General features: G+C 39.1%; 2 protein-coding genes across 4 annotated transcripts; one reads left to right on the top strand and one right to left on the bottom strand.

Annotated features, from left to right (window-relative positions):
• Positions 1-1299: 1299 nt before the first annotated feature.
• On the bottom strand, positions 1300-6438 carry LOC117814113 (UDP-glucuronosyltransferase 2C1-like). 3 transcript variants are annotated; one of them, XM_034685242.1, is made up of 3 exons: positions 6160-6438; positions 3671-3842; positions 1300-2983 (listed from the first exon to the last, which is right to left on the bottom strand). In XM_034685242.1, exon 3 carries the CDS (start codon positions 2963-2965, stop codon positions 1364-1366), a length of 1602 nt encoding a protein of 533 aa, XP_034541133.1. In that variant the 5' UTR covers positions 2966-2983; positions 3671-3842; positions 6160-6438; the 3' UTR covers positions 1300-1363. The 3 variants fall into 3 exon arrangements, with proteins under 3 accessions (XP_034541133.1, XP_034541132.1, XP_034541134.1); XM_034685241.1 differs by lacking the exon at positions 6160-6438 and having other exon boundaries at positions 3671-3984; XM_034685243.1 differs by lacking the exon at positions 6160-6438 and having other exon boundaries at positions 1300-2906; positions 3671-3984.
• LOC117814114 (ubiquitin-conjugating enzyme E2 Q2-like) lies at positions 6157-18414 on the top strand. Its single transcript, XM_034685244.1, has 13 exons — positions 6157-6443; positions 9703-9807; positions 9920-10042; positions 10120-10176; positions 10284-10436; positions 11927-12011; positions 12112-12172; positions 12275-12365; positions 12455-12513; positions 13698-13746; positions 13836-13931; positions 15733-15799; positions 15890-18414. Exons 1-13 carry the CDS (start codon positions 6285-6287, stop codon positions 15919-15921), a joined length of 1137 nt encoding a protein of 378 aa, XP_034541135.1. The 5' UTR covers positions 6157-6284; the 3' UTR covers positions 15922-18414.
• Positions 18415-18541: the final 127 nt, after the last annotated feature.

Below are 18541 nucleotides of genomic sequence, written 5' to 3'. Positions count from 1 at the left end.
TTTTCATGGGTGTTTTAAGGGTCTCCCAGGCTTTGGTAAGCAGTCTCAAATGGACACTTATGGAACTGCAGTTTTTAGCACTTCCACATTCATTCATTCATTCATTCATTCATTCATTCATTCATTCAATCAATCAATCAATCAATCAATCAATCAATCAATCAATCAATCACTCACTCACTCACTCACTCACTCACTCACTCACTCACTCACTCACTCACTCAATCAATCAATCAATCCATCAATCCATCCATCCATCCATCCATCCATCCATCCATCCATCCATCCATCCATTTATTTAAATGGCGCCATTCAATTATTAAAAAAGACCCAACATAATCATGTGGTGTGCCGCAGGGATCTGTCTTGGGGCCCCTAATTTTCGAACTATATCTGCTACCACTAGGAGAGATCATGAACCCTCCGATGCCTGCAGGTTATCCAAGCTCCTGGACTGCATAAACTCAATTAAGATATGGTTGACTGACAACTACCTCCAGCTTAATAATGACAAAAAAAGAGGTCTTAGTTGTTGCCTAATAAGCCTGATAATTTTATTTCCGTCATCTCGCAGAGCATTGGGTCCCTGTCTGCTGCCATTCGCTTCTGCCTCCGTAATCTGGGAGTTTGATTTAATCAAACTGTATCATTCGACACCCACATCAAAAAGGTTACCGGTTCATGTTATTTTCACCGAAGAAATATTAGCAAACTGAGATCCGTAGTATCAACTCCTGAACTGGAAATGCTCATACAGGCACTCATCTCTTCACGTATTGATTACTGCAACTCTTTCTTTACCTCATTCAGACCGCCTGCAATCAGTTCAGAATGTGCCGCCAGAATATTAACCAGGTCAAACATTTGTCACATATCACCCCCGTATTACGATCCTTCCACTGGCTCCCTGTTAGCACAAGAATACAGTTTAAAATTCTCATTCTCACATACAAATCCCTCCATGGTCAGGCCCTAGATTACTTATATGAACTACTTCACCCTCACCAGCCAACCCGTTCCCTCAGATCTGAATCATTACACTTACTAACAGTCCCACGCACTCACGTTAAGACCCGTAGTGACAGAGCCTTTCAGGCCATGGCCCCAAAGCTGTGTAATGACCTGCCCACATCCATATGCTCTGCAGAATCAGATGGGGTGTGAATGTCTTTCACATAAAACTTTTTCAACTAAAAAAAATCAAAGAAGTCAAATGGGTCCATTTAATTGTATTTACTCAAGCCTTACTCAGACAATCACATTAACACATTTTATGAGGGAAAAACTCTCACAGCCATGTGGTGTCAATATTGTCACACATACATTTTTATGTCTCCTTTATTTCACTTGGATTTTTTTCACATCATTCATTTTTTACTTTTTTCCCAACAAAAATAATTCTCCAGAGAAAGCTTACAATTGAAATACAAATAAATGCTACAAGAGAAATAACTGCTAATAAAGCAGTGATAACATCCACAGAGTTGTAAACAAACCATGACATTTTGTAGGACTGTGTCTGCAGATGACGGGCTCCTTTATGTCTTATGACATATTCTATCCAAAACACTGCCCGGTCCAGTGGTTTCATGGGCTGATCTTTGTGCAGCCTGGAGAGAGTCTGCATGTTTTCCCTATAAGATGAATTGTATAGAGCTGCCATCAAGGCTTCTGCAAAGATGTGTCTATCAAGCACGGCAATATCAACAATCACTGCTCCCCCCTTTGCTCGGATTCTGGACAGGTTGTCAGGCTGATCGAAGAATAAGGGAAGTCCAACAACAGGCACTCCGTGGTAAATTGCCTCCTGGACCCCATTGGTGCCACCATGGGTCACAAACACTTTAGTTTTCGGATGTCCTAAGAGGTCTTTCTGTGGCAGCCAGTTGACCAGTAATGTGTTGTTCCCCAGGTTGGCTGGTCTTTGTCCCATATACCTCCATACAACCTTCTGAGGCAGCTGGGAAAAAGCTGCAGCAATCTCCTCAGTGACATCTAGAGGAAGATTTGCAACTAAAGTTCCTAATGTCATCACAATGACCCCATGGTCTCCAGAGCTCTGGACAAACTCCTCCAGGTCTGCAGGTAGTGGCTTTGGAGGCTTGCACTGAAATCCACCCATGTAGACAATATTTGGCATGGTTGGACGAGGAAATTCAAAAACAAAATCATTCCTCATAAGCCATATGTCTGCGTCAAGGAAAAATGTTGAGTAATCCACATCAGGACCAAAGTACTTCTTAACCAGAGGTTTGTAATGAGGCTCTGTGATGTGTGATAGTGTGTACATCCCAAGGACATAACTCAAAACATTGGTCACTCTTTGAAAGAAGGTCATCTTATCTGTGAACTCTGTGGCAGTGAAAGGAATGTATGACAGAGGGGAGGGGGCAATAAGGAAATGAGCTTCACCTTGAATGGTCCATCTGACATTGAACACGAGAGGAACCTGAAGCCGGCGTGCCAGCATGGCCCCTCCACCAATGCCTGGGTCGGTCAAAACCAAGTCATACTTGGCTTCATGCAAAGACTTCATCAGGTTTTCATCCTCAAACATCTGAACCACCATTTCACTCATCCCCTTATGGAACTGAGAGAACTGGTCCAAAACTAGTTGCTCCATCTGAATACGAGTCTGGACGCGAGACCACAAAGATGTACGCTTATCCTGAAGCCGGATCTCCAGCTGTTGATGCAAAAAGGTTTCAAAGTTTTCTTCAAATCCGTTAGGCCTGGGAAGTGTGATGGAGGTGTAGAGAGGAGACTTCTCTGTGATGTACCAGCTATCTGACGTTCGGATAACGGCGACCTCGTGGCCTTTGGCATGAAGCTCCTCTATGAGTACTTTCATGTTTACCCAGTGGCTTCCATCCAATGGGAACACCAGAATTTTGCCCCCTGATGCACTGGATAGTTGAATCAGGAGTAGAGCAAAGGTGAGCAGTGACGGATGAAGTAACTTCATACTGACGTCCCTCAGAGGCTTTAAAAACACACAAGAACAGTCAATATAAGATCGATGCATGTCATGGATAGCAGTCTATTAAATATTTGAACATGAAGTGCAGCGGAGGAAAATAAGTAAAAGCCTTTTCTCAAGCACTATACAAAAGAAGAATTTTAAGGACTCTTCGGTATGTAGTATTTCCTTGTTTTTCTGCCTCCTGCTTGTAATCCACCATAATCGTCAGGGAAATGCACTTTGCTCTCTCAAGTACTAGTTCATTTCTTCTGCTTGAAATTTTTGACAAATTACACATGATTCACGTGTAAACCACATTGTAAATGACCAAAATAGCTGATGGGGCCTGTTTCACGCTGCACAAGTCTATGTGTTGTTAGCATTTCGAATCGAAGACACATCTGGATAAAATAAATCTAGTCAAATACTGTAAACTAATTCCACTTTAACCAGATTTAGGAGTCACTAAAACACTGAAGTTCAAAAGGGTGATTGACTTATGTCATACACTGAACACAACAACTTGTAATATATACAGTATATATCATGTCCTTGCATCAGTTGCATAAGTTCCTTCTATATAACTTCACACCCACATGTACCTACTAAGTATTGAACAGTACATTTTAGTAGTACAGAATGTTTCAGTAGCATTGCATAGCTGTTTTTACTTTTTATAAGCTAACAGAGATTTGTATCAACACTTACCCAAATCCACTTTTGCAGGGCAGGCAATCCAACTTCCAAGTGTCACTTCAGTTATGGAGGGAGTTATGCAATATGGTCGGCTTTTTGCACACCTTGAGAGAGTGTCGAAAGCACCTCCTGCAGCAGCATGACTGGCTCGCATGTAGTAACATGCTCTGTACTATGCACAGCTCTGTTATGAAAGAAGGTGTGAAGGGCTGCAGATAAAGGCTGTGTTATGACACGTGTTTACTGCCCACAGCACTGCTACACCAGAGTTCAAATTCAGATGTGATAACAAACACGTTTATATGTGGTGCCATCTAGTGTTGAGTCAGTGCAGTTCATGGACAAATCTTCATAGCTGTTTACATAGATAGAAGTATAGAAGTATGACTTTAACTGCTACACATATGGTCAATAATAATACTCTATTACCCCAAAATTCAGAGTGTTTCAAAAAAAGGCCAGAGCCTTTCTTTAGTCAGAGATTACACTTGAAAAAACATAATCCCACTAAAAAAATGTCACATCGATGACTTATTCATTTCACAAAGATGGAATTAAAATCCCAGCATGATTAAGTTGGTTGATTTATTACCTGCTATCATATCTTATAACACAAATTTCATACATATTGCATATTGGTTATACCTGGCCAGCAACAGATTTGTGATTTGCAAGGTCAAAATTCCCCAAACGATCAATAAGAAGGTTGATATAGTGCCTTATAGTGCAGTTTCTATTTGGATTGCCATTGATTTGGCAGGTAACCCATTCAAAGGTACCTGGAAGACTGCTTTATTGAACAAACCTTAGTTGATCAACACTGTTATGTACTATTAGTTGTCTCCTATGCATCAGCTTGTCTGTGATGCTCTGTTAAATGTAGTAAATATTGAGTTGGAGAAAAGTTAAACTACACAATGACACAATTTCTACAACACTCAAAGCATAATTTTCTAAATTATATTTTAGGGAAAAGTGGAAATAATGAACTATTATACATCTGTAAAGGCCTATATCAACTCATGTTATTGTAAAATTGTAATAAATGCACACGTATGCAGTAGCAAATTCAAATGCAAGTAACAAGGATAATAAAGTCATACTGAATAAATATATATTGTGCTTTTGGAGAGTTTCGTGAACAAACAGATTCAAACCATTTATCTAATTTACAAATTAATACATTTTTGAGCACTGTAGTTGGCAACACTTGGCCATATATCTATCACTGCCAGAACATTTAGGCCACAATAAGACCACTTTTGGATCATTATGATTATTACTGCTTGAAACTTAAAGATTATTTGTTGTATTTTGATATGGAGATTATTGAACTGACCCTTTTTTTGTTCTCAAGAGACACACACTGGGTCAGGGGGTAGAAGGGGACTGCTGATGGGGTGTATATACATTTAGGTCTGCTTTAGAATGTAACTGAATGGACAGGTACCTTGGGGTGCCATGCCATGTGACAAAAAATAATAGAAGAAAAACATTTTTATATATCAAAATCAATTTATTGGACAGAAGTTTGGTGCCACAGCTGAGTAAATCTAGATTTTGAATATTAACAACTGGCTTCAAAACCTGTACTAGACCAATTTTTAAGATTCTGGAAGGAGACTCAAACTCCTAAACTGAAAATGTGGAGGGAGAAGATGACAGGAATTGCAGGATGTGAGAAGATGTTGGAGAAATTAAACTCCAGAAACGATATGATTAAAGAACAATGGTAGAGCTTCAGTGACTTTAAGACTGGGGAAAGCAACATGACTCTGTGAAGAATGCATGGTAATTGCCATTAAAATGTAAATGCAAACATAAATGTAAATGAAAACGTGAATGCCCACTGTTTCCTGCCAAACTCTTTCATTTATTGATTTATTTAGTTAATCTATTTATTATTATTAATTTTTGTTGTTGTATTTATTTACTTATTTTATTTTATGTTGTCATAGTCCATTTTATTTTATTTGCCTTTGTTGTTCATTATTCTTGTACGGAAGAGGATAAAGGCCACTGGAAGGAAGAAAAAATAAAGTAAGGTCCAAGAAAAAAGTCAGAATTTTAAGATTAAAGTCAAAATTCTGACTTTTTTTCTCAGACTAATAATAAAATATGTTGGACCTTCATTTTTTTTCAGTGAAATAAAGTAAGAATTCTAAGATTTAAGTCAGAATTCTGAGATTAAAATCAGAATTCTGAGGTTTAAGTCAGAATTCTGACTTTTTTCTCGAACTATTAATAAAATGTATTGGACCTTAGTTTTTTTTTTCATTGGATTAAAGTCAGAATTCTGAGATTTAAGTCAGAAGTCTGACTTTTTTCTCAGAACAAAAACATAAAAAAATCTATATTGGACCTTAATTTTTTTTTTCAGTGGCCCTCCGTATTACTTGTTAAAAAATAAAACTCAATAAAATTACTAATCAGTTTTTTTAAACAAATGAATGTATTATAGTTGTATAGTGTGTAATGATTGTGTCTATGATGAACCTCACCCTCCAGCCCTTTGTTGTTGTTCTCACGCTAACATGCGAGATCCGTAGACCCGACTCACTGCGCGGTCACATCCCGCCCCGACTTCCCCTCTGCCAGCGGCCTGCTGCTTTGAGATGAGGAGAAGATGTCGGTGTCGGGGCTGAAGGCCGAATTGAAGTTTCTTGAGTCCATTTTTGACCCAAACCACGAACGATTCAGAATAATAGACTGGAAACCCGATGAACTGAGTTGCCAATTCAACGTAACAGGAGAGAAGCTGCTGATCATTCACTGCAACATCACGGTGAGTCCAGGCCAGCTCTGCGCACCAGCTAACGCAGCTACTGACTATCAACTGGAACACAATCATTCCGGGGGAAGGGTTCCTGTTTACCAGTTACAGACTTAAAAAGTCTCCTTTTTGTATCCCTCTTCGACTCAAGCCATCAATATAAAATTAACCCACCTGATTAATATAAATAAGACTGAACTAGAGTGAAAGACTCTTTGAGAAAGTATAAAAGAATCAATCAGATACGACGCTGCGGTAGCTTCTGCTAGCTTGTCTTGTTAGCCAAAATAACTGCGTTACTGTCTTTAGTACTACAGCTAATAACTTTATAACTACTCAACATACGAATCTACTTTAATGCGTTATATAGACAAGACATGGGAGACATTTAGCTGTTGTATAATGTAATTTAAATTAAATTTATTTGGACAGGCATAGCGTTGATAGTCGGTTTCACTTCTTTAACGTTAAACAGACAGGAGTGTTGTTCCACTGTGTTTTCTGCCATTTCAGTAAATAGACGGATCCCTCTGACGAAGTTAACAGGCATATTTAAAAAGCCATGATGTTAATCCTCCTTTATCAGGACAACACAATATGCAGAAAGCGATATAATGTTGATTTAATGGAGTCAGGGCTTGATTGTGCTCTGCTATTTTTTCAACCATGTAACACAGGAGGCTAAGCTGTACATGCATGTATTTTCTTCACGTTGCTAACATCAGGGTGGCCTAAATGGCAGTATACATACATTTTAGTCGTTTACAGTGGTGGACAAAGTACACAGCTTCATTACTTAAGTGAAAGTATAGATACTCCAGGTCAAATATTACTACAATACAAGTGAAAGTTACTCCGTCACATTATTACTTGAGTTAAAGTACTGAAGTACTTGCTTTTAAAAATACTTAAGCATTCAAAGTACTTTTTAAGATATCTCAAAATGTTGTATTTTCACAATATATCTGTGCAGTCAAGAATACACAGAAATACATTCTGTTACATTATGTTTACCTAGAAACCATTACTTGAAATCTCTGAAAACTATATCATGGAATAAAAACAGAAGTTACTCCAAGCACAGACAACTTAGTTTGAAATGTTCATCTGGAATGAAACAAATGTTACGTATCTCAACACGCTTTCTCAGGTTGGACAGTGAATGTTTGTGTGTTTGGGCAGAGTGCGAAACAGGGACAACATTTCAAATGATACGTATCATTCTTCATTTCAAAAACCTCTAACACGGGCTGAAGATATGACCATGGGTGCTCATGTGGAAAATTATAGCCATCATTACCACCTCTAAATGAACTGCCTGATCTGAGTGAAATTTGCTCTGTGTTTGCTCCACGTTCAACCGTGGAGACGCATGATATACAGGTACGGCTAAACCACTGAGACAAACAGAACTACACAAACACAGTTTACTGTCTTAGGGATCGGATTTCAGAAAAGAGAAGGAAATTCATGAGCTGACTTCAAAGCAAAAGTAGTGAGTAACTAGAGCACTAATGTAAAAATAATACTCAAGATACTCAAAAAATGTACTTAAGTACAGTACTCAAGTAAATGTACTTTGTTACTGTTACTTTTTATATAACTTGTAACTGATCATAACAAAATGCAGCAAGTATTTTGGTTATGGTAGTCGTATGGTTTATGTTTCACAGGTTGCTCACTCACATCCACCTGAAACAAAACCCTGACCACATCCTCTTTTCTGAGCCAAAACATCATCTAATTTTCATAAAGAGGTTTGCATAAACAGGCTTGTTAAAATGTGCCCCTTTTCAGTGTAGTCAGTTGAGGCCCTTAGTACCCCAAGTGTATCATATCTGTAGATGTGTCACCAGTGTTTGACAATCTGGACCTACAGGATTTAGTCAGACAGTGATAGGAAAAGCAGGTCCACATAGAAACATGCAAGGTCTGAAGTGCCTTATTTGGGAAGGTCCAGTTGGACCTGAATGTAAGGATATTTTTTAGATTTGTCCTTATCAAAGTTTGTCTCAGAAAGGTATGCAGATAGGTGGAGAGGTGAATGTCGTCTGTTTGTGTTGATGTAAATAAATGCCCTTTCATGCTGTTATTGAGAGGCATACAGATTAGAGGTGTGAAAAAATATCAATACGGCAATATATTGCGATACTTTGACCTCCGATATAATATCAATATTTTAACTCAATATCGATTTTAGAAAAAAAATCATATTTTAGCCGAGTTGGTACTAAAATACGACTTCAGTGTTTCAAAAACAATAAAGTGAAAAAGTTGTTTTCAATGACTGAATTTGTCCTTTCAATTTTGAGTAATATTGTGTGATTTACATATACACCATCTCTATTTTTTTCTTAGTTAACTGTGTAGAGTATTGAAATATATCACAATATTGTGATATCGGGATACCATCTTATCTTGACCCAAGTATCGTGATGTGTATCGTATCGTATCGTGAGGTTCCCTCCAATACTCACCCCTAATACAGATGTCCTTAAATTGAATCAGGTGCCAGACCACAACATGTCGTTCTTGAACATATCAGAATAACTGAAATGACCATATTCCAATTTCATATAGTATCAAATCTAACACTCAGGTCACTGTTTTGCCTACAAGTCTCAATGTGTCACTGAAGCCTAATAGCACAGGATTTCATTATATTTCAGGATATACTCCTTTGAGAAGTGTCAGGATATACTCCTCTGAGAAGTGTCAACATTATAATCTGTCTGATTTCTATGACATGAGGAGGCGTGAAACACATCCAGAGACATAACTTAACTCAGTTGTAACATTAAAACTCTACACAACTGTTATATTAGTATAAAAACTTGACATTATTTCCCATAGATTACACACCCTCTGTAAAAAACTTGACAGATTTGGACCGTTATATACTGCATTGTGGCCTCTAGAATATTCCACAGTCCAGCTGTAATTTTGACTTGCTCTTGTACTGTTATGAATATATAAAGTGATGGCTCATCATTCAGCCACTTGTCCTCAAATGCTGGAGAAACTCTTGCAGTACAGCTTGCTGCAGTTTTTACAGTGGGTGGCTTTGTGTACTAAGACGTGTGGTCTGACATTATTTAAAGCTTCGGACTAAAATTAAACACTTCAGAAAGATAAATAGAATACATGGTATTATTTTAGTTTCATAAAAGCAGCAATGTTCTGTTCAAAAGTTAATGTTCAAAAGGTAGGCAGTGAATCCATGAACACACAAGCATCAGTGGATGAATTTGCGTGTCTTGCTGTGTTGCAGGAATCATATCCCTCAACACCGCCAATATGGTTTGTTGACTCTGATGATCCCAGTCTGGCTGAAGTGTTGGAGCGCTTGGAGGATGTGAGGAAAGGCAGCACATTGGTAAGTTGGCTGATGTGTCTCAAGCGTCACAAAGGCAGGCAGGCTCAAAATGGTAGTGTCACACAAGTTAAACGCTAGTTGCTGTTTTCAGTGTTGATGTTTTCTCTTGCAGCTCCTTCAGCAGTTGAAGCGCCTCATTTGTGACCTCTGTCGCCTTTACAACCTGCCACAGCATCCAGATGTAGAAATGCTCGACCAGCCTCTGCCTGCTGGCCCAATCACCCATGAGAGAAAGGTACTGGCCCAAAACAAGATCAAAATGTAATGTTTGTTTTGTGTTTGTAAACTCACATTGGTCTCATAACACCTCAGCATGGCCCATCAGATGAAGTGACGTCAGAAGAGGAGGAAGAGGAAGAAATGGGAGAGGTAACTATGTTTGTTTATTTACAGCTCAGATGATACATATTGATAGCTAAATGTTCAAACTCGTTTTATGTACTGCTTCTAATATTGATTTCTTTTTTCACTCGCAGCAGGACATTGACCTGGACCAAGATCTGGACCATTACGACATGAAAGAAGAGGAGCCAGTGGATGGTAAAAAGTCAGAGGACGATGGGATAGAAAAAGAAAACCTGGCAATCTTGGAGAAGATTCGTAAAAACCAGAGACAGGATCACTTGAATGTAAGTGCTCATTCAGTCTAGGATTAATGTCATCTTAAATAACTGATCCAGATCTAAAGTCACCTCTTTATATGACGGGAGTGTAAACACATTTCACAGCCTGTAACTACAAGCTAAGGAAATAAGATGAACAGCAATTCATTTGGAATATTGATCAAACCCCTGCTGCTGATAAATCTGTCAGTGTAGGAGTTCAGCAAGTCTTTATATTTAACCAACCATTCACTATTTATAGAAGCCAGGGGCTGCTTCTTGATCATTTCACCATACTATAAAACTGTACTACAGGTACTGGACACAATTTGTTCAGCTTGATTTCTTCTAAAAACATAGATTTCTTTAAATTAGTGTGGCCATGCTCATGTACAGTAAGGCAAGGCAAGTTTATTTATAGAGCAGCATTCATGCATAGAGCAATTCAAAGTGCTTTACAGAGTATAAAACAAAAAAACAGAACAGTAACAATCAACAAAAACATACAGCAAACACTTCAAACATTAACATTTTATATGTGGCCAGTTATGTTTGATCTACTCTATCTCTCTCTGTGTACTTATGTAACTTAACGTACATAGTAAATAGTGTTGGGTCTTATTATTTATTTGAATTAGGAGGGATTATTATAAATAAGTAGCATTCGGACTCATTGTTCCTGTCACTGCGGACATCGTTTAGCTTCAAGCGGCAACCTCCAGTCTAAAAATATGAGTCCAATGCAGAAGTGTTAAAAGCTGCAGTTCATCGAGGATCTGCTTGAGGCTGACTCTGGAAGTACCGGAAGTCACATACACATGAATGGGAAAAAGCCGATCTTTCCAGCAGAAATAAACATGTTTACAGCCTGGTACAAAAGACGAGTGTAGTCTGGATAGCTCATTTCTCGATCGGCACACACTGTACGGGGGTGAATTTTTTCTAACGCGGTAATTTCAAAGATATCTAGATTACGAGTCTTCCAATGAGAGGCACAGCTGACTGCGGGAACACTGTAGCTGTTGGCTAGGAGGCTCAAACTCCGCCTCTTTACGTCACAATCGCTCGACAGCACCAATATGGCTGCCGTCAAGCGATTGGCCTCAAAACAGCTCTTCAGAAACAGATGGGTGACGTCACGGATACCACGTCCATATTTTATAGTCTATGTGTAGCTGCTGTCGAGTAAAGAGTTTACATAAACTCAGGGCTTGCTATGCTAGGTAAATAGACCATTTACTGTACACACCCAGTGCATCACTCAGCCACGACCTCACACACGTTTGGCTTCTTGAAAAAATAAATCAGACAACATTTAAGTAGTTGCCATGGTAGTTTAGTTGTAGTTTATGCGACTGTCTTTCAAAACGCGACTTAGTAACAGACAGAAATGAACATTCAGCTCATGATCTGTGATTACACTCATATAGAGCTGCCCACCTACATCACACTGTATCATCCCACATGTTCCGGTGATATACCATCTGTGTGATTCACCTTTGTGATTTATGCTGCAGGGTGCAGTGTCAGGCTCTGTGCAAGCCTCAGACCGCCTAATGAAGGAACTCAGGGAGATCTACAGATCACAGAGCTACAAGACAGGTGACTGCAGAGATTTGTTCACTTCCAGTGGTGATGATGTTATTTTTTAAAACATTTTATCAGAAGATCAAAGTAAACCTCTGTTTGTGTTTCTTCCCAGGTATTTATTCAGTCGAACTAGTCGGTGACAGCCTTTATGAATGGCATGTCAAGTTAAGGACGTAAGTTTTCACATTATTCTACTTTCATATTTACCAAGTGTTTCAAATATTGGATACGTTTGTAATTACTCTTGAGATTTGACTTGTTCTTCTTCATTACAGGGTAGACCCAGATAGTCCATTACATAGTGACTTGCAGGTCTTAAAAGAAAAGGAAGGAGTGGACTACATTCTGCTCAATTTCTCGTATAAAGTGGGTGCTAAGATATTATTCAAAAACATTTCTCAGGGGGTTTAAGAGTTTTTCTTGAGACTGACATTTTTGTCTTTTTTCTGTTGCAGGATAATTTTCCTTTTGACCCACCGTTTGTACGGGTTGTCTCACCTGTGCTCTCCGGAGGGTGAGTGTGTAATGATCCATCAGATCCAAAAGAAAGTATTGGCTCTCTGGGGTTTGGTCTATATTTGTTCTGCACACAATGCTGGATTTAAGAATAATTTGGAGAGTGTAACTCAGTTGGATTCCCCATCATGAATAGAAACAGATAAGATTAATATGGGCTGAGTGAGAGTTTGCTTCACAACCAAGTGGCAACCTTTGGTCTAAAAATATGAGTCCAAAGCGGAAGTGCTAAAATCTGCAGTTCATCGAGGATCCGCTTGAGGCTGGCTCCAGAAGTATCAGAAACCACATACACACCAATTCAAAAAAGCCAATCTTTCCAGCAGAAATAAACATGTTTACAGCCTGGTACAAAAGACGAGTGTAGTCTGGATAGCTCATTTCTTGATCAGCACACAATGTAGGGGGATGAATTTTTTCATAACGTGGCAATTTCGGGGATATTGAGATTACAAGTCTTCCAATGAGAGGCACAGCTGACTTGATTGACAGGCAGGAACACTGTAGCTGTTGGCTAGGAGGCTCAAACTCCGCCTCTTTACGTCACAATCGCTCGACAGTAGCAATATGGCTGCTGTCAAGCGATTGGCCTCAAAACAGCGTGTCAGGGGCGCTGGTGGCTTAGCAGTCTAAGCGCCCCACGTATAGAGGCTACAGTCCTCGTTGCAGAGGTCGCCGGTCCAACTCCCGGCTGGTCGAGCATTTGCTGCATGTCTTCCCCCACTCTCTACTCCCCACATATCATGTCTCTTTTCAGCTGTCCTATCATTAAAGACAAAAATGCACAAAAACACAACAAAAAAAAACAGCGCTTAAGAAACACATAGGTGACGTCACGGATACTACGTCCATATTTTATACAGTCTATGTTCACAACCTATTGCTTGAAGATGTTGCAGTTGTGAAGCTACTTTGCTCTACATGCTTCTCAAAAGGTCACATTGGATCCTTTTAAGAGTTGTTTTATGCTTCTAGGTGAAGGATGGGCTTTATTTTATGACCGTCTCTTTGCAAAAGTCAGAACTTCTCCTGCAAATCAAGACATTGCCAAAGCATTTATAAACATAACAAACTAGCAAGTCTTTGTAAAATATGTTAAAGGATGTGTATGCCTGATTAAATACATACTTTTTTAAATCATGTCTTTCATGTCTTTAATCCCAAATTCTGTTATTTTCCCAGTTATGTTCTAGGAGGAGGGGCCTTGTGCATGGAGCTTCTCACAAAACAGGTGTGTAATGAGTGTGGTCCATATTACGATGCCATTTGCCCCAACCTCCAACAACACTTTTAATGCTTTTGTGCTGTATTTGTTTTCAGGGCTGGAGCAGTGCCTATTCCATAGAATCTGTCATTATGCAGATAAATGCAACTCTGGTGAAAGGAAAAGCCAGGGTGCAGTTTGGAGCCAATAAGGTACGGAATCTCATAAGTCAGCTCTCAGCATGTCATTAAACCTCATCTCAAGGCAAAAGAGTTTATAGTTAGGTCAGTGACCTCACTCAAAGATGTGGTGAAGAGTCCGCTCTCAGAGGGAGGTATGAGGTGCAGTTAATTCATTAAATAGGGATAGTCAGGCATGCTTTGGGACACATTCTTATCTAGTGCAAAAAAAAAAGGAAATATATATCTGGTGGAGGGGAGGGGAGGCGGGGTGTTCTGATGATTAAAGAAACATTACACTTGAGACTCCTTAGCCTTCTTGCTTTGCAGCAGTCATGCTGTGTTTCAAACAAACTAGTAAGGATCATAAACTACCAGTTAAAAGTTTGCACACCTTCTCATTCAATGGTTTTTATTTATGTTAATTATTTTCAACATTGTAGAGTAATACTGAAGACATCAAAACTGTGAAATCATATGGTTTTGCCATAATCTGTATTACAACATTAGTCAAATAGGGCTATCCATTGTGTACTAACCCTACCTCTGAACAACACAACTGATGGTCTCAAACACATTAAGAAGGCAAGTCATTCTACAAATGAACTCTTGACAAAGCTCATGTTAATTAGAAAACATTCCAGGAGACCACTTCATGAAGCAGACTGAGAGAATACCAAGAGTGTGCAAAGCTGTCATGAAGGAAAAAGGGGGCTACTTTACAGAATCTAAAATATAAAACATATTCTGGTTTGTTTAACACTTTTTTGTCAATTAAATGATTCCATATATGTTCTTTCATAGTTTTGATGTCTTCAGTATTAATCTACAGTGTTTTTCTAATTAGTGGGTTGCCACCGGTGTAATGCACTGGTTGGAAGATGAAGAAGAGAGTGGTAATTGTGCAAAAAAGAATTTGTATTGATGGAAACAACTTGACAAATGGAGGGTCATACTTGTAATGCATCACAGGAAAATCTTGTCCTCGAAGGCAATGCTTCGCTTCAGAGATGCAAAGGGTGAGAAAGGAAGCGTTCCAATTTAGAATCTGAATGCTAGATTTCACTAAATATTCCCATTTCTACACTCTATACTTTCTTGGGAATTTTAGCAGTAGAGTCAAGATAAAGTTTAACAGACACAGTGAGTCACACTTTAGGCGCTGAGTTGGAGCTTAACCCTCCCTCCCAAACCTATACAGATCAATCCTTTGCCCCTCAAAGGAAACCGTTCATTAGCCCGTTTCATATTTTCAGTCGGCAAAAGTTGAAGCTGCACCATCATCTTGACTATGTACCTTCATATTGACCCCGCAATCGCGTAATATTGGTGATCCAGTGTTTGACTTCACATTTCCTGGGGTGGGGCGACTCAAGGCAGGATGATACAGGAGCTTCAATATAGTGCCTTAAACAGTCAATGTGAAAAGGACTAATGATTGAAGTGTTCAGGGATCAGATGAATGCTAACATGGCTTATTAAACCTAATGACTTACATCCTTTTGTCCTGTCACTTGATGTAATGTGGAAGGAGAACAATGAGAGTTTCAGTGTAAAGCTTCAGCTGCATTTACTGAAGGGACACTATATCTTTACACAGACACTGAGTGAGGATTATAGTAGATGTATTTGCAGTAGTTCTTTTATATTTGGATTGAAGTGTAGAAACATTCAGGAAAAGGAAGATGCTCATCAGCATGCACAAAACTGTCCTGGCTTCTAATGAATATTGAACATTGCCTTTTGTGCTTCATCCTGATGGTAGTTAAATTTTTTCTACTGTCGAGGAAGAAACAATTTCTGTGCATCTAACAAAACATCATTTGTTTTTCAGAACCAGTACAATCTTGCCAGAGCACAACAGTCATACAAATCCCTTGTGCAGATTCATGAAAAGAATGGTAAGTAAATGTTCCTGAACTCTTCAGGCTCCACAGTCAATCAGCATTTTGAATCCCATGTCAAAGAGGTGTGTCTTTTTGTTGTTGCAGGCTGGTACACACCACCCAAAGAGGATGGATAAACAGAGCTACTACCACTATGCACTGAGAACATGTCTTTGGGTCAAAGTATCTTGTTTTCTTTGGAATATTTCCCCCCCTCTGACTTATCTGGGGATATATCATCTTTAGTGCGGAAACCATCTTGTTGGCTCATCTGACAGGTATTCCTCCACCCCCCCACCCCCTGCTTCGGGAAAAGACTTTATATTCTGGTATCACTCGGCTTCTCCCCTCAGTGTTTTAGTGAGGAGGATGATGTGAGGGAATCACTCGTCCTGTTTTCTAAACATGCTCATTTGTCTTTTAAAAAAAAGAACTTTCTCCCTTTAAGTGAGGGGAAATGCTTTTTCTTTTAGCTGCTTTGACAAAGTGGGCTTCACAAACTGTCAGTTACCCCTCTTTAAATGGAACATTTTAAAAGAAGATTGATATAGAAGCTCTTTGAGAGGCATATCGCTGCACCTGTTTTTATTAACCATAATCTCTTATCTTATTTTTCCCTGTTTCTTTTGGAAGTTAACTGGTACACAAAATTAAGTGTTGTTTTAGAAGTTTTCCCTTTTTTTTTCTTTTTTTTTTTATTTTATTTCATCCTCCAAGAAAATTAATGAGCCAATTTTAATTTTTTGGACACTTCTCTTTCAAAATGAGGAGCCCTACTACCAGTCTCTCTCTTTTAGTCCTTACTGACTGTTAAAGTGGTGTGAAGAATTTTGGGCCAAGCAGAATCCGTGTGCTACATTTTGTGGTGATTCATCTTAAAACAGGGTCAAAGGACATCAAATAAGAGGATGAGTGGATGTTTTTTCCTCCAGAGGATAATACGATGAGTGTTGTGGCATCATTTTTGGAGGCTGGAATAGACCTAATGTTAAAGCTCTTTTTGCCTTTTACTTCAGTTAACACATCTGTCCAGCAGGTACTCAGTTTGACTCTCGGTCTCTCAGCTGGCGATAGCTGCAGAGCTCGCTGGTAGATCAGATGCTAAAAAACAAAGCCGTTTGTTTGCAGAGAGATCAGCATGTGGCACTAGAGCCTTGACTCAACTGCTCTGAAAAAAAGAACATAGCTGGATTTGATGGTGGATGACTTTGATGAAGCAGAACTGTGATGGGATTAAATGAAGGGTGTTAGAGTGTGATTTATTTTCTTCATCATTCCTCACGGGTTTGCGGCAAAACATGTTTAGTCAAATATTCAAGACATTTACTGATTGTTGAAGTTTCCCCGTGCCCAGTTTGGATTTCAGACTGTTACCATGTTACATGACGTCACACAGCTGAACTTAACTCCCTTAGTTGTCCCTATCAGCTACTAAACGCCACGCACAGAGCTTCCTTTGCCACAACAATACACTTCAGACGTGTTTCGGATTGTTGCAAAAAGGATGCGTTCAATGAAGAGAGAACTTACCTGAAACACTCTTTTATTTTGACTTCAATAACGCAATATACTGTAGTACGTCATCAGTAGTGCAGATCCCCATACTACAGGACACACACTGTATTGATCAATCTGTTGGCTCTTTTGCAGTTTATCTGTTAACACTGTCTGCAAAAGTATGTTTGAATGGCAACTCAGGTAACAAACAATACTTAGAAGGGGGATCTGAACATGCACATTTGGTGTTTGGGGGTATTTTCTTGGATATATCAACACTGTTCCGCGAGTAATTTAGGGTGTTTACCCGCTGATCTGATGTCAAAGAAAACATAGAGCTTTATGATAATATGGCCACATGTTTGATCTAAATCAAACCATGCAGGAGGCAGGACATTAACAATAAGGAGGCCATTTTAATAGTACTGCAGAAGCATGATGACCATCCAAGCTAACTGCTCATTGATACAAACTGCTGTCGTTTTTTGGCTTCTGCTGAAAAGTTCTCAGTGTGTGATCTTTAAAATATTTCTGATAAACAACTTTGCACAACTGGCAATAATGTGCCTGGAGAGGTCAAATCTAACACACATTCTTAGCTGAATATTTAATCAGGAAAGATGTTTTTGTTTTTGTTTTTTCCTTAGCACACCGCTTCACATCTTGTTGTTACATGTCTGTTACAGTTGAGGGGGTGGAGTTATCAGGTTGTCCTCACCTCTAAGTCAGTCTGTGTTGTTTAGCTGTACAGGGGAGTTTTTTTTAATTACTTTTTTTAGTTTTAAGAAACAACTCCCCCTCCCGCTTCGTAGCCTGTCTGCCTGTGTGATTCCCTCCCTGAAAAAAATGCCAAACTCCGCTCAGAGGGGACGTTAAGAGATGATTACATTTTAAGGTGATGCCGTGATGAACAGACTTGCACGCTTCTCTTTCTGGACTGTGAGTTGAAAAAAAGCTTCATTTATCTCAACTGTTGTTTCATTATCTGGCACCAGCTAACAGATGATCAGGTCTGGCGCCCTTGGCTCATGTTGGTTTTGTTTTATTTTTCATTTTCCATTTGAAGAAATTTTGACCATGTACAGTAATTTGTAAACTTGCATCAAGTTTATGAATAAAGAATTTTAAGATTATCTCTGGTTTACTGTTCTCCCGGTGTATTATTTGAGTCAATAGATGAGTGGATGAGAGTTCTGTGGTTACTTCATTGACTGCAGATATCGCCAGGATACTGACATCTCTTCTTCTGTTAGATAAATA

Source organism: Notolabrus celidotus, chromosome 6, assembly GCF_009762535.1.
Source record: "Notolabrus celidotus isolate fNotCel1 chromosome 6, fNotCel1.pri, whole genome shotgun sequence".
Lineage (NCBI taxonomy): Eukaryota > Metazoa > Chordata > Actinopteri > Labriformes > Labridae > Notolabrus > Notolabrus celidotus.
Note: the sequence above shows the minus strand (reverse complement) of the source record. Positions and strands in the feature narration are given on the sequence as shown.

Bases quoted from the DNA above. Each gene is read 5' to 3' on its own strand.
- LOC117814113 (XM_034685242.1), bottom strand. From the start codon at position 2,965: ATGAAGTTACTTCATCCGTCACTGCTCACCTTTGCTCTACTCCTGATT.
- LOC117814114 (XM_034685244.1), top strand. From the start codon at position 6,285: ATGTCGGTGTCGGGGCTGAAGGCCGAATTGAAGTTTCTTGAGTCCATT. The intron at 10,043-10,119 runs GTACTGGCCCAA...ATAACACCTCAG, and splicing joins CAATCACCCATGAGAGAAAG to CATGGCCCATCAGATGAAGT. The intron at 12,366-12,454 runs GTGGGTGCTAAG...TTTCTGTTGCAG, and splicing joins TGCTCAATTTCTCGTATAAA to GATAATTTTCCTTTTGACCC.